This window comes from Crotalus tigris, unplaced genomic scaffold (genome assembly GCF_016545835.1).
Source record: "Crotalus tigris isolate CLP2741 ecotype Arizona unplaced genomic scaffold, ASM1654583v1 scf7180000018829.1913635, whole genome shotgun sequence".
Lineage (NCBI taxonomy): Eukaryota > Metazoa > Chordata > Lepidosauria > Squamata > Viperidae > Crotalus > Crotalus tigris.
The window spans coordinates 1,668,862-1,683,549 of record NW_024097219.1 but is presented as its reverse complement, the minus strand read 5'-3'; the positions used below and the strand labels follow the sequence as shown (position 1 = coordinate 1,683,549).

Here is a 14,688-nt window from a genome sequence, read left to right as displayed (position 1 = left end):
GCATCGTTGAGTGCCGGGTGGGTGTGGCCCATTGGCTGGGTGTGGCCCATTGGATGCGCGTGGCCAATTGGGTGGGCATGGCTGCAGTGGTAACGGCAGACTGGGTGGGACTAAAAAGTTCGATCAATCAATTCCAACTTTGCAAGATCTTTTTTTTTCCCCGCGAGAAGTTGAAATTGACTGATTGATTGAACCTTTTTTTTTTTGCACATGACAGTGGAGGCCTAAAGCGAAAAGGTTTTATAAAACCCAGCTGAAGGCCTAGGACTGGGGCGACGGCACGCGTGCCCACAGAGAGGGCTCTGAGTGCCATCTCTGGCACCTGTGCCATAGGTTCGCCACCACTGGGTTAGGTGAATCTGGCTTTCCCACTGTCTTTGCTTGTCAGGTCACAAAAGTTGTTCACATGACCCCGAGGCACTGCAACCATCATAAATATGAATCAGATGCTTGCAATGACAGATTTATTTAAATGATTTACTGTATATGGCCACCCATTCTGTGAACACAACTCTAGATGGCTAACAACAATAAACCATAAAACAAAAACCAAGAAAAAACAGGTACCGCATCCATCATTTGTAATCTCCAGGTTCCAACTTTACTATCCCAAAGTCAGCAATTTACCACTTTCCAGGAAACGAAAGGGCCAATCCCTGCTAGGGGGGAGGATTGCAGCGAATCATCTTACAGCATCAAATATCCCGCATATTTATTGTGGTTAAAAACAAATCTGAACTTTGCCAATATCTGACTCCCTCACCTAAATACTTCTGCCATAATAAAAGTACAAGATTTTAAAGTTCAGTTTCTTTATGGATTTACCATGGGGATGCAGTGAAAATAGAGAGCATAATTAATATAAAATTTTGCATTCTTCGCACAGTGCTTAGTAGTGAACTCTCAGAAGCAGGCTGACAGTACTCTTGCAACACTCACATAGTAGGAATACCCTGTATCTGGATAGGAGTTGGTTGCTGGATCCCCTTCTTTTTCAAGCCTCGCAGAATTGCTAGAGAAAGAATTGGGTGGCAGATTAGTAAAGTAATAGTTAGATCAGAAAACAGAGTTGTATGTTTCCAGAAGAAGGATATTGAAGGAAGACGGGGTACTTTTCATGCTGATATTTAATAATGGGGCATCATCAGATCATTCCCATTTATCATGTTGAACATTAGTGGCATACATACGTATATCATTAGCTATTTCTAAAACACACATGAAAACAATGATAGCAAAAAAAAAAACCCACACAAAAAACCCATAACCTCATTCACAATAATTTTAAAAAAATGATACAACATATGAATTTATTGCTGATTTACATATAGCATGCCATTCTGGCCATCTGATGGACCTTAAAGAAGAAGGTTAACTGTGCTGCTTCCAGTTAGAAGGCTGGACTAAAACTCCTATATTCTACGGAGGCAACCCATTCCACTCAGTTGCTTATTGCTTTCAATTACAGGAGCCACTAGTTTCACAACGTGATAGTATTGTACAGTGATTAATATTTAACTACAATAAACAAAACTAGATATAAAAAGGATCACAGATTACATGCTCAATGGCAAGTGCTTTTCTCAGTAAATTACAGTAATTTACAAAATCTTTATGTCTAGACATTATCCTTCAGAACAAAGCTCCTGTATCAATCTGCTTAAAGAGACAGAAAAACCAGATCTTAACTGCTCTTCTGAAATATGGGAAGGAAGAAACAGATCAGACCTGTGTAGCAATATAGATGATTAATTTTCTAGGCCTAGTCAAATAGCATTCTCAACAGCCAAGCTCTAGAGGGATTGGTTCAATCTGATTAGGTGGTTAGGTAAATTAAAAACAACAACAACAACGATAACTACATACGGAGCCACGTAAAGGCTTAAATGTGATAACTGGCACCTTGATTTATTTATACCAAGAAGCCAATTGGCAGCAAATGCAGCTCCCAAAGCACTAGGGTTACCTAAGCATAGTGGGAAATACATGTCACTGCTCTGTTGATCCACTGTCCACCAGCAGTAGTTTCAAACACTTTTCAAGAGCAACCTCATGTAGAGTATATTATAGTACAATAATCCAAAAGGGAAGTGACTAGGACACGAATGATTCTGAGTAGGACTCTCCAGTCCAGGAATAGCTGCAATTGACACACAAGATAAAACTGTACTGAAGCCCTCCTGGCCATCTGCCACTGATTCTTTGAGCAAAAACTATGAGCTAGGTCAGGGGTAGGCAACCCAAAACACTTAAAGAGCCACTTGGACCTGTTTCCCACCAAAAATAAAACACTGGGAGCCGCAAAACCATTTTGATATCTAAAATGAAGATAACACTGCATATATCCTTTTTTTACCTTTATTATAGGTGTGTGTGTGTATGTATGTGTGTGTGTGTGTATATATGTATATGTATGTATGTATATATACATACACACACACACACACACACACACACACAGGTAAAAAAAGGATATATGCAGTGTTATCTTCATTTTAGATGTCAAACGGGTCTCTCTCTCTCTCCTTCTCTATCTGCCCTTGGTCTGCCACTCCTCTTCCCCCGCTCTCTTTCTTTCTCTCTCTCTCTTTCCCCTCTCTCTCTCTCTCTCTCTCCTATCTGCTGCTCACCTGACAAGCTTCAGGCTGTTGTCCAACAAGATCAGGGGTAGTCAACCTCGTCTCTTTGATGACTCATGGACTTCAACTCCCAGAATTCCTGAGTCAGCCTAGCTGGGCTAGCTAGCTCTCTCCTGCCCTTCCTGCTTCCTGCAGAGACGCAGCAAAGGGAGGAGCTCCGCCCAGAAAGCTTTTCAGCTCCTTGGAGAACACTGTGAGTGCACTCTCTTTTACACACACACACACACACACACACACAGAGAGAGAGAGAGAGAGAGAGAGAGAGAGAGAGAGAGAGAGAGAGAGAGAGAGAGAGAGAGAGAGAGAGAGAGAGAGAGAAGCGCAATTCCTCTCTCTGTCTCTGTCTCTCTCTGCAAAGGCAGAGGAGGCTGGGAACCGCAGGGGAAGGCTCAAAGAGCCGCATGCGGCTCTGGAGCCGCAGGTTGCCGACCTGTGAGCTAGGTGAACCCCAAGTTCCAGACTACCTTTGGATGGGGAAGTATAAGTCTGTTCAGAGCCAAGTTGGTGCAGTTATAGAACTGCTTGCCCACAGAATCTAAACCACTCAATTTTGGAGGGATTCAGTCTGTTCCTCCACTTCCAGACACTGATGGCCTCCTGGCACTGGGTCAGCACTTTTTCTAGTTGGCTGGGACAATACAATCCTTGACTTACCTACTAACAGAAAGCCTACTTTCCAGCCCTCCTCCCTGCAGTTCATATAAGAAAAACAGGTTTCCTGTCTTGATCCTAAGATTGCACTTTAAATAAAAGCATATATATCTTCATATATCCAACTCATATACCAAACTCTCTCCTGGGTTTATTAGGATTTCAGCAAACATTAGGTAAAATTATATCCTGATTCCTACAAAATCTTAAACTAAGCTTAAAGAGAAAAAAAAAGATTAGATTTCCACAATATTTGATCTGAGTGAAAAAACACACACATTTCCCCCATAAACAATAGAGCACTTAGACAGTTTGAGCCAAAGTGACCATCACAAGAAAAGCATGTCAACATCTTAACAGAAACCTATCTAATGAGTTCAAAATGAATCACTGATAGACCTCTCACTACTCATGAAAGTGATGAATACAAGGATGGAAAATTAGTTTGGAACCTCTAAGAAAAAGTTTAGTTTTGCTTATTCTAACAGCCTTGTGTAGACCCACAAGAAACCTCTGGTACTCTCAGAGACAACTTCTTTCTGCACCAGTGAAGAAAAATCTGCTCATATCAAGTTGTATCTATAAATTGTGCTTGGTCACCTGCCTGCTAATATGAGTGTTTACTGCTTTTGGGGAAGCAACATTTCAAGTGCTGCTCCTGTTTAAGTTCCAGGCACAGAGGTGAAGCCACCTGAACCTGGATATACAACAGCTTCTAGCTTGGAAGGTTCAGCCATATTGGAAGAGGTCGTAATTCTTGGATGCTTATTCTGACCTGCGTCTACAACAGTGGTTCTCAACCTTTCTAATGCCGTGACCCCATAATACAGTTCCCCATGTTGTGGTGACCCCCAAGTGGGTGTGGCCACCAATAAGAGGGAGTAGGACAGCTAGGGAAAAGGGAAAAAAATGGCGGACAGCGTGGTTTGGCGACTCCCGTGAAATGGTCATTCGACCCCAAATGGGGTCCCGACCCACAGGTTGAGAACCACTGGTCTACAACCAAGATTTCCTGAGCCAAACAGGAACAATCATTCTATCATTTGCACCTATCATTCTTACTTTGCATGTTCCCTTTGATAAAATTGAGGCAGGTGAGAATGCATGTAATAAGCACTAAAGACAAGGAGACATCAAAGCTTTGGTCCCTTCTACTCTGACATTGTGAAAATTAGAGAAAACCATGGGTCACGTTCATGTTTATTCGCTTTTTTGCTGCAGAAGCCAACCAAAGAAACTCTCCACTAATCCATGATAGTCTAAAATATTTCTGGGTACAATGTCTGCTCTACTTGTGCCAGGGATTTTATATAGTCCATCTGCAGACCCATTCAACATCCACTTTATTATATACTTTCCATTGAAAGGAAGACGTGATATCTTTCTGCCCTTGGTGAGAAACCTCCATCTTCAGCCTGCTCCTCCTCGATCGTTTTTCTGTAGAAATTGTCCATCCAAATTAACATACGGTTCCTTTCTCCCAGTCTTCTAATGCCAGCCACCTTGCCTCAACTTGATGGGAAGGCATGACTCTTCCCTGAATCAGGTTGAGATGAATGACTGAGCCCCCGAGTCCAACAGTCTGGAACTCATGATGATTTGGTCCTTCTAGGGTTCTCCAAGGGCATTCCTCTTTGAGAAATTGTTATGCTAACCACTACCAAAGAGAGGTGACTACAGGTAGTCCTCAACTTACAACAGTTCACTTAGTGATCGTTTAAAGTTACAGCGGCACTGAAAATAGTGACTTATGACCATTTTTCATACTTATGACTATGGCAGCTTCCCCATGATCATGTGATAAAATTCAGACACTTGGCAAATGACTCATATTTATGACGGTTGCAGTGTCCTGGGGTCATGTGATCACCTTTTTATGACTTTCTGACAAGCCAAGTCAGTGGGGAAGCCTGATCCACTTAATAACCGTGTTACCAACTTAACAACTGCTGTGGTTCACTTAACGACTGTGGTAAGAAAGGTTGCAAAATGGGGCAAAACAACTGTCTCACTTAGCAACAGAGATTTTGAGCTCAATTGTGGTTGTATGCCGAGGACTACCTGTACTGTGGTTGTGATCTTCAAAATTAAACTGTCTTTAAAATAATATGGTCCTGAAATAGAAACAGAAACCATTGTGGCGGGTAGACTTGCATAGGATTGCATCCAAGGAACTGAGTTCTGAGTCATAATCATAATTCCTTATATCCTTGCAAAGGCCACAAGAAAGTGCTTCCTGAATATTAGTATTTCCTGAATTGCAGCATGAATTCATTGTACTCTTGAAAGATAAATATTTTCATTGTCTGTTGTGAACATTTCCCCCCCCCCCATACAACCTTCATCTAAAATGCTAGAGAGAGAACTTTTCCCAAGTCACCATAAACTCAAATTTTTACAACGTAAGACGGTCTAAACCAGGCATGTCAAACTGCTGGCCCGTGGGCCAAATGCATCACGCTGAAACCACGCCCACCCCATTGCCGGCAATGGGGAGAAAGTCACAATACGCTGCGTGACAGTTTGACATACCTAAAAACTGTGTTCCTCTTTGCCCTGTGAGAGGAAGCTCTGAATAGTAAATCATCCCAGTAAGCACAGGTATGAATCTCTTGGTCCTCACACTTCTGATTAGGGCCATGATTAACTTTTCGAAGATTAGTGGGGCTGAAGCAGGGTCAAATGGAAGGGGCCCAAACTGAAACAATCCTGAGAAACATGTAGTGATTCACTCTAATGGAAATGTGAAAGTATGCATTAGACAGATTTATGGGGGCCAGGAAACCTTTTGTCAAATCTCTTCATTTTGAATATAGTTTAACTAATCTGTTCAAATTTAAAAAGTCATTTATTTTCTTTGGGATCATGAACAATACCGAGAACAGGCCAGTAAATCTCTCGTGCTGATGCACCTGCTCTATTGTTTGGATGCTCAGCAGATGAGGCAGACAGATCAATTTCCTTTGATGTAATTCTGATTTCCTGGATGTTTGTGATGATAGAAATCTAATTATTGATCTGAGTTCCAGAACGTATCTTCACTTAATCCAAGCATCAACTGTGATCCAAAAATGTGGTAGGTATTTGCCTACTTGCCCATGTGTTGTTCTCTGGCATCAATTTTATGTTGTTTTCTGTTAGGGTTAGAATCATTTGATATCATTAAAGTGTCTGCCTTGTAGATCCTGTTGACTTCAGCCACCACTTTCTTAACCACTTCCAAAATGAAAAAAAACCCTGCTTTTTTCCTATTTACTGAAAGTAGATACTTCTTTTTATTTTTTAATCTCCACCGGCACTGTGTCAGTGAACTCACCAAACAACGTCTTGCCCTTGAAGGGCTTTAATGTCACATTTGCCCTCGACTGGCAGTCAACTTGCTAATCCTGAGCTACAGCCCTTGATGAGTAGTTACCCCTGGTGACATAGAGTAGTCTTCAACTTACGATGACAATTGAGACCAGAAGTTCCATTGCTGAGGTCATAAAGCATGATGTCACATACCTACATTGCTTAGCAATCTTGGTTACCAACATAACCTCAGAACCATGCTGGTCTTTAAGTGGGAAGTGGTGGGAGTGTCAGGAGAAGAGTGCAGGGGTGCTACAAAGAGGTGGGGATGCCAAGGAATTTCTAACATTTGAAGATACATTTTTAAATGATGTGTCAGATCAATTACCAGAGCTCTTGAAACAATAGAGGTATTTATCAATACTCTAACCCAGAGGTCCCCAATCTTTTGGGCACCAGGGACTGTTCCATGGACAGAGGTTTTTTCATGAACTGGAGGGTGCATGTTTTGTGTGCTGCCTGCATCCCGCGGATGGGGCTTGCTTGTTTGTGCGGACTAGTTGCTGGCATGCCGCAGCCTGGTACTGGTCCACGGGCCGGGGGTTGGGGACCCTTGCTCTAACCTCCAAAGAACCTGCTTCAACACTTTGTCTGCCCTACATTCTGTATACTTTGCAAGAACCTCATTTTCTCTTCTCTGGACTATAGTCAGAGAGATGAGAGCTGCCACATGTTTAGGCACTGATGGGAGTAATGGTTCGAGTTCCACTGTCTCTCGTGGAAATGTATATAATTTATTAGCTGTGGAAGGAAGTACCTTGTGATTAAATAAACATCTTAGTTCTAATATATTGACTGACTGGTGGGGAAGACCTTATGTAAGGGAAATCCAATTTATTTGGGGGTAATACAAAAGTAGGTCTGGAATGTTTTGCAAACTAGATAACTGGATCTTGAGCCAAAGATTGTACATGTTTTGAAGGCTTTACCATACTACGGTATAAAACTGTTAATTTGTTTTTCAAAATAAAGCTAGTATATATGCCTGACTATCCAAACGCTCAAATCAAATTTGAAATCACTAACTACTTACCAGCTGGGAACTTCATCTCTTTGAAACTTTTGAGAGGAGGTGGACTGCCTTCCCCTTCCACAAGGATATGGTACTTTTTACGGACACGGTCATGCCTTGCTTCTGACATAGACAGGATATACCGGGGAGCTTTCCAGCTGGTGCAGAAATACAGAAAAATATAGTAATCTAAGACCCTGATTATTTCATTTTAAAATTTCTGCTGTGATGTTTTGAGCAGAAATTGTTAAACAGAGTGTTTGTTCTCCTAGTAAGCTAACATCAATTGCAACTTTCAGACATTTCTTTGTAAACAATTAGACAGAAGATTTGACAGACAGCTGAACCACCTATCTTATATCCAATTCGCATGAGCTCCATGGCTACAATCTTATATGTGACTGCAACTTTTAACAGTTATCCTCCTATCTATGTAAATAGAGAAAGTCACATGCAAAAATAAATTTTTTCAAGGTAGAACCTCAAGAGGCACACCTTTTTTATGCATTTTAATACAAATAAATGTTATAGAGAAATGACTATTATATTTTGAAAAGGATCTTGTACAACTGGAGTACCTCTACCTGGTTTTAATTGGATCGTCATATGTGATGCCCTTTGCCATTTCCTTCACAGACATCAGAGCTACATGAGAAAAATACAAGAGTCAGTAATCATGAAAAGATAAAAGCAACCTATATGAATATTGCTTTATCCTATGCAATAGCAACAGAAGGCTAAAGTTCCCGGGAAGCACTTGGGATTTACAGTTCGGATGTAGAAAACCTTCCACGTTTCAGAGTGAGGTGAGAAAGGGAAAGTCAACAGAAGTTACAGTACATAGTAGAAGCTAAATTGAAATAAGGGAATCAAAGGCACACAGAAAACCGGGGTATGCATAGCAGTGGAGACACAGGAAAGGAAGGTGAAAAAAGATCAAGTAAGGAGACCCACTGGCCATCTAGACAAGGTGCATCAGCCCTGTCCTATTCTCTTGCAAGATCTCTCTAGGTCTGTCTCAGTCAAAACTTGGAATAACTAAGATGTTATGGGTTTCAGTTTGGCTGGCCACAAGCATTCCAGAATAGCCCATCCAAACTTCTGAGCCTTAATATGCTTGTTCTAGACCTGGAACATAATGCATGTTTTGTTCTCTACATGTTCAAAATTATCTGTTATTTCTCAGCTATCCCAATTTTGCCATCTTTTGTAACATCAAACACCATTTTCCCAAGTACCAAAGCTGTTTGAAAAAATATTTTTTTGCTCCTTACCTCGCCCTTCTGCCACACTTTCCAGGATCTTTTCTTCCTCTTTAAGCTGTTTCTCTTTGGCTGACTCCTTACGTGCTGGGAAAAGTAACATATTAGATAGTTAGCCCAGAACCTTCTGTCTACTAATAAATCAAACCAAGTATGTTGATTATTACCTTCTGCCTTCTCTTTGAGATGCTGGTGCTGATCCAGAAGGCTGATGTTAGATTGAGGGCCCAAGGGAATGTCATCTTCATCACCATGATACTCACTGCCACTGTCCCTTTGTTCGTCCTCCAGCACCCCTTTGCGACGAATCTGCAGCAACTTTTGCAACTAAAGGCATGAAGTTATGAGCTGAGAATTCCATTCGAGGCAGCATTTAACCACTAGTGCATTTGCAGACACGGATCTTGAATTTGTTAGAACCCTCTGAAGCTCACCTCATCAATATGTATCTAACCTATTCAATTCTGCCTATTCTAAGCTAATTTTAACCATACAGATTTCATTTTTATTTTTCACAGCAAATATGAAAAGTATTTTCAGATATTAAAGGAGTGAATAGGAATCAAGGGGAATGAGAATCTAAGCTCATATTTAGAGTACTATATTCAAATTCCCACAAAGTGCAAAAATTATACCAAAGTTCTTATAGCATAGTTTTTTGGAGATGCATTTTATAGAACTGGTTAACATAGCTGGAGTATTTCCCCCAAATAGATCTGAATCTCCACAGTGGAGAAAATAAAAATAACCATATGATGTACAGTTATGCGAACTAGGTATGTCTAGTCTAATGAAGAAAATCACTCGGAGCAACAAGATAGCAGTCTTTCAATACTTGAGGGGCTGTCTATTCTCCAAAGCATCTGAGGGCAGGTCCAGAAGTAACAGTTGAAAGATTATTAGAGACATCCAACCTAGAATTAAGGAAAAATTTCCTGATAGTAAGAACGACTTGCCTCCAGAAGTTGTGGGTGCTCCTTCACTGGGAGTTTTCAATAAGAGTTTGGACAACTATTTGTCTAAAGTGGTCTAAGGCAGGGGTAGGCAACCTTGGCTCTTTTATGACTTGTGGACTTCAGCTCCCAGAATTCCTGAGTCAGCATGGCTGGTTCAGGAATTCTGGGTATTGAAGTCCATAAGTCATACAAGAGCCAAGGTTCCCTACCCCTGGTACAGGGTCTCCTGCTCAAGCAGGGGACTGGAATAGAAGACTTCCAAGGTCCCTCCCAATCCTGTTTATTCTCTGTTCTATGTATACAGCCTGAAAAGTTCCACTCTTGGTGGAACATACATTTTACAAGGAGAATTTCATAACTACATCAGTACTATGATAATCAGAAGCAGAATTATATCTAACCATCAATGGTAGAGAATATGAATAGGATTTTACAGTGCTTGTGATTTAAATGACATCTAGATAATGATGCCACCTGACTCCCAATGATTCTGGGTGGTGGCTAATACTTAAGCAGAGCACAATACTAAATTTGTTATTTCTTGGGAACTATCAGGGCTTTTGTTATGTTGCCTACATGGGACAACAGGAGCCCTGAAATTATATTCAAAATAAATTACAAAAAACGTATGTTGCGATTAATTCAAGACTTGGTATCTATTGCTATAGGTGTACTTAGTAGAACTTTTCAAAGTAGTGTGACACTAGTATCTTGCACTATTATACTGGCCACAGAAATATTGCTGCCTTACAAAGCAGGGTCATTCAAAAGTCTAATTAAATGCAAAATTGCAGTTCTGTAGATAGTACTTGGAGCTTAGTACTTAAAGTATGTTTCCCATTAATTACTGTTCTTTATATCACCCAGTATACTCTTTACTAACGAAAAAGCATTACACTGAGCCATTTCAATCAGAATAGAGCTGGAAGGGACCTTGGAGGTCTTCTAGTCCAACCCCCTGCTCAAGCAGGAGATCCTATACCCTTTGAGATAGGAGGCTGTCCAGTCTTTTCTTAAAAACCTCCAGTGATGAAGCACCCACAACTTCTGAAGGCAATATTCCAGGTGTGGTCTTACTAAGGATTTATAAAGCAGTACTAATACTACATGTGATTTTGATTCTATGCCTCTGTTTATATAACCAAGGATAATATCAGCTTTTTTGGCTGCTGCCATACATTACTGGCTCATTTTAAGTGATCGTCCACTAGGACTCCAAGGTCCCTCTCACAGTTACAGTTTTTGAGCCAGGTTTCGCCTGTACTTCTACCTTTGGTTTTTCCTGACTAGGTGTAAAACCTTGCTTTTCTCCATATTAAATTTCATGTTGTTGGATAGGGCCCATTGTTCAAATCTGTCAAGATCTTTTTTAATCCTGAGGTTGTCTTCTGAGGTGTTGGCTATTCCTGCCAGCTTTGTGTCATCTGCAAATTTGATGAATTCCCCTTCTATTCCTTCATCTAAGTCATTTATGAAAATATTGAAGAGTAGTGGGCCTAAGATGGAACCTTGTGGTACCCCACTGCTCACTTCCCTCCATGCAGATGTAGCACCATTAGGGACTACATTTGTAAGGGACTACAAGTATTGCTCAACAACAACTCTCTCTCTTTTTTTTTTTTTTCCAAAATATTGTTGAGGAAAAGGAGGAAGATTTGGGAGAAAAGATGGCAGAGATTTTGGTGGTGATTTTAGGCAAAGAAAAATTGGAAGTAAAAAGAGACATGGATGAAACATATAGCGTATACACAAATTATGCACAAAGGCATAGATTGGCGAGAGAGGTTCATATAAGGTTTACTAGAAGATCAATAAGGGGTGAAATATATAAAAAAACAAGAGACGAATCAATAATGTATAAGGGTAAAGAAATAATTGTATTAAAACAAATACCATGTAGTATACGAAATCAGAGACGAGAATACCAATTTTTAACGACTCAATTAATTAAATATAAAGTCGTTTCGTTGGTTAATACCTGAATGCATACTTTTAACTTGGCAGGAGAAAAAATACAAGATAGATACACTTGAGAAAGCACAGGACTTTTATGAGAGTTACTTTTCACAAGGAGAAAAACAAGAAAGTAGGGAAGAGCCGGAGAGTAAAAGTTATGATGAAGATCTATTAGAGGAAGTTGATCGAGAGCGAGAAATACAAAAGTTACAAAAAAGAGAAAGGTTAGAAAGAGAAGCAAAAGGAAGACTTATAGAGACAAGAAGTATAAAACAAAATAAAAACAAAAAAATAGATCAAGTTAAAAATGGGAGACGTAATTAAGCTCTTTTCTATAAATATTAATGGATTAAATATATCAAGAAAAAGAGTTTAGATGTTTAACAATTTAAGGAAATTGGATGTAGATGTGATGTATCTTTAGGAAGTTTACATAAAATAGGATTATAGAAAATTACTAGAGAAAGTAAAATTTAGAAACATTATACACAATATTAGATAAAACAAGAAAGGAGGAATTATTATATATGTCAAAGAAAAATAAAATTAAATAAATATACTTGTATGAAAAGGGGTGAATTTTAATGTTGGAAATAGTATTAGAGTAAAAACAGTATATGCACTAAATAATATGAGAATATTTGTATGATCACCATGCTTAGATGGAATTCTGGTCGAGTCTTATAAAAAATATGAGTGTTACTACAATGAATAATGTTGGATTCCTAGTAAGTAGTAAAATATGAAAAAAGGAAAATGTAAATAAGAAACAATGGGGCAATAAGGACAAATATTTCAAAGAAGAAAGAGGGGGGAAATGTAAAGAATACTGTTACAAACTGCTGTTAACAAAAAAGGATATATTACGTGTGTATGTGTGTAATGTTTGTTGTGTTTTGTTTTGTTGGTCTAAAATAAAAAAAAATCTTAAAAAAAATAAAAAAAATAAAAACAACTCTCAATCACCAAACATTAGACACAGTTTAAGGTGGGGTGATTTGGAATTCAACATCTGATGATCTACAGTTTTTCCATATCTGTTTTAGTTGTTGAGCACAAAATAAAAAAGTCAGTGTTAAGAGTCACATTTAAAAATATTTTAATAATGTCAGTAGCTGCTACAGATCTTATAAAAGTGAGAAAAAGAAGTGCCTCTTAGATCTACAGCAGTGATTCTCAACCTGTGGGTCGGGACCCCATTTGGGGTCGAATGACCATTTCACGGGGGTCGCCAAACAACGCAGTCCACATTTTTTCCCCCTTTTCCTTAGCTGTGCTATTCCCTTTTATTCTATTGGCTTTTGAAAGCCAATAGAAGAGACTCTCTTGAATAGAATCTAATTCTATTGGCTTTCAAAAGCCATAGGAATTGTCCAGGCTGTCTCTGCCCTGCTGAGCCCGCCAAAAGTCCCATTCTGCAAACGGTGCTGCACCAGTTGAGTAGTCCTCGACTTACGACCGGTTGAGTAGTCCTTGACTTACGACCGGTTGGGAGGGGGTCGCGGCATTAAAAAGGTTGAGAACCACTGATCTACAGCATCAAAGCCTGATTGTATTTAACTGCATCCCCCCCCCTTTTCATTCAATTGTGTCCAATTCTCAGAGACTGCCTGGAAAAGTCCTTGTAGTTCTTTTTTTTCCCCAAGAAGTGGTTTGCCATTGTATCCTTCCTGAGGCAATGAGGCAACTGAGATGGAGTGGCTAAGCCAAGATCATCCAGTTGACTTTGTGCCCAAGGCAGGACTGGAACTCACAATCTCCTGGTTTCTAGCCTGATGCCTGAACCACTACATCAAAGTGGCTTTCATTTATTGGCTTACAGCACAACAATTTATAGGATTATCTAGGGCAGAGATTTTCAATCTTTTGTATTTAAATTAAGATCAGCTATGCTCTTTGGGATAAGCAAAGCACTACAAAAGTTTTCAAAGCATTATGCAAAACAATTATATCAATTCTCACCAGTCACGCTACCTAACACACTGGGTCCCCCCATGACAGAAACAAAAAAGCTACTTTTCTCAAAAGAAAACGTGTATGCTTACGGGCATTTAAAAATATATATCACTTTATGTTAAAAGCTTAACTAAAATGTCAATGGACTTTCTGATAAACCACCCAACTTATTTCTGAGTCTCACCCATCTTTTACAGACTCCAGTGGGGAACCACTGACCTAGGGTCCCTCTTCTTTTGTCCTGAAAACATACAATTAGCTGTGGATAGGCAAAGATTGGGACCAACAGAGCAACTCATAGAAAAGAGGCACCAGAATAAGTGCGTCGACCCTGACTAGAGGGGCTGGAAAATCTTCGATAAATAAGGATGCATAGGATCGAGTCACAGGTCCCGCAGCTGCGCAGTAAGGAGGCAGCAATAAGCGGTTTTCATTAAGGCAGGGGTTCTCAACCATGGCAACTTTAAGACTTGTGGACTTCAACTCCCAGAATTCCTCCGCCAGCAAAGCTGGCTGAGGAATTCTGGGAGCTGAAGTCCACAAGTCTTAAAGTTGCCATGGTTGAGAACCCCTGCATTAAGGGCTCCCGCCACCCCGCGCCAACCTGCCCGACGTTACCAGCTGCTGCTTGCGCTGCTTGAGGGGTACATAAGGCTGGTAGTCTTCGTCGGCCTCATCTTCCTCTTCGACCTCTCCTTTCACTCTTTCTTCTTCCTCTTCTTCTTCGTTTTCGTCTTCTCCAGACAGGCCAGACGATTCCGATTCTGGTTCGTGCTGCCTCTGAGAGGGTTACGAGAAAAGAATTACTCGACCGGTACGGAAGACAGTCCCCTTCCCCAAGCATGCATGCCCAATACCTCACCGGCCAGATGCGGCCTTACCTTCCTGCTACTTCCGGTCTCCAT

The 14,688-nt window shown here is 40.3% G+C and overlaps 1 protein-coding gene across 1 annotated transcript in view; it reads right to left on the bottom strand.

Annotated features, from left to right (window-relative positions):
* DDX41 (DEAD-box helicase 41) overlaps positions 1-14,688 on the bottom strand; it is a 23,895-nt gene extending 9,207 nt beyond the window's left edge. The window contains exons 1-7 of the mRNA XM_039356742.1: positions 14,665-14,688; positions 14,402-14,563; positions 9,083-9,242; positions 8,928-9,002; positions 8,238-8,298; positions 7,675-7,811; positions 940-1,012 (exon numbers count right to left, since the gene is read on the bottom strand). Coding sequence (XP_039212676.1) covers positions 940-1,012; positions 7,675-7,811; positions 8,238-8,298; positions 8,928-9,002; positions 9,083-9,242; positions 14,402-14,563; positions 14,665-14,688 — 692 coding nt within the window. The remainder of the gene's footprint in view (positions 1-939; positions 1,013-7,674; positions 7,812-8,237; positions 8,299-8,927; positions 9,003-9,082; positions 9,243-14,401; positions 14,564-14,664) is intronic.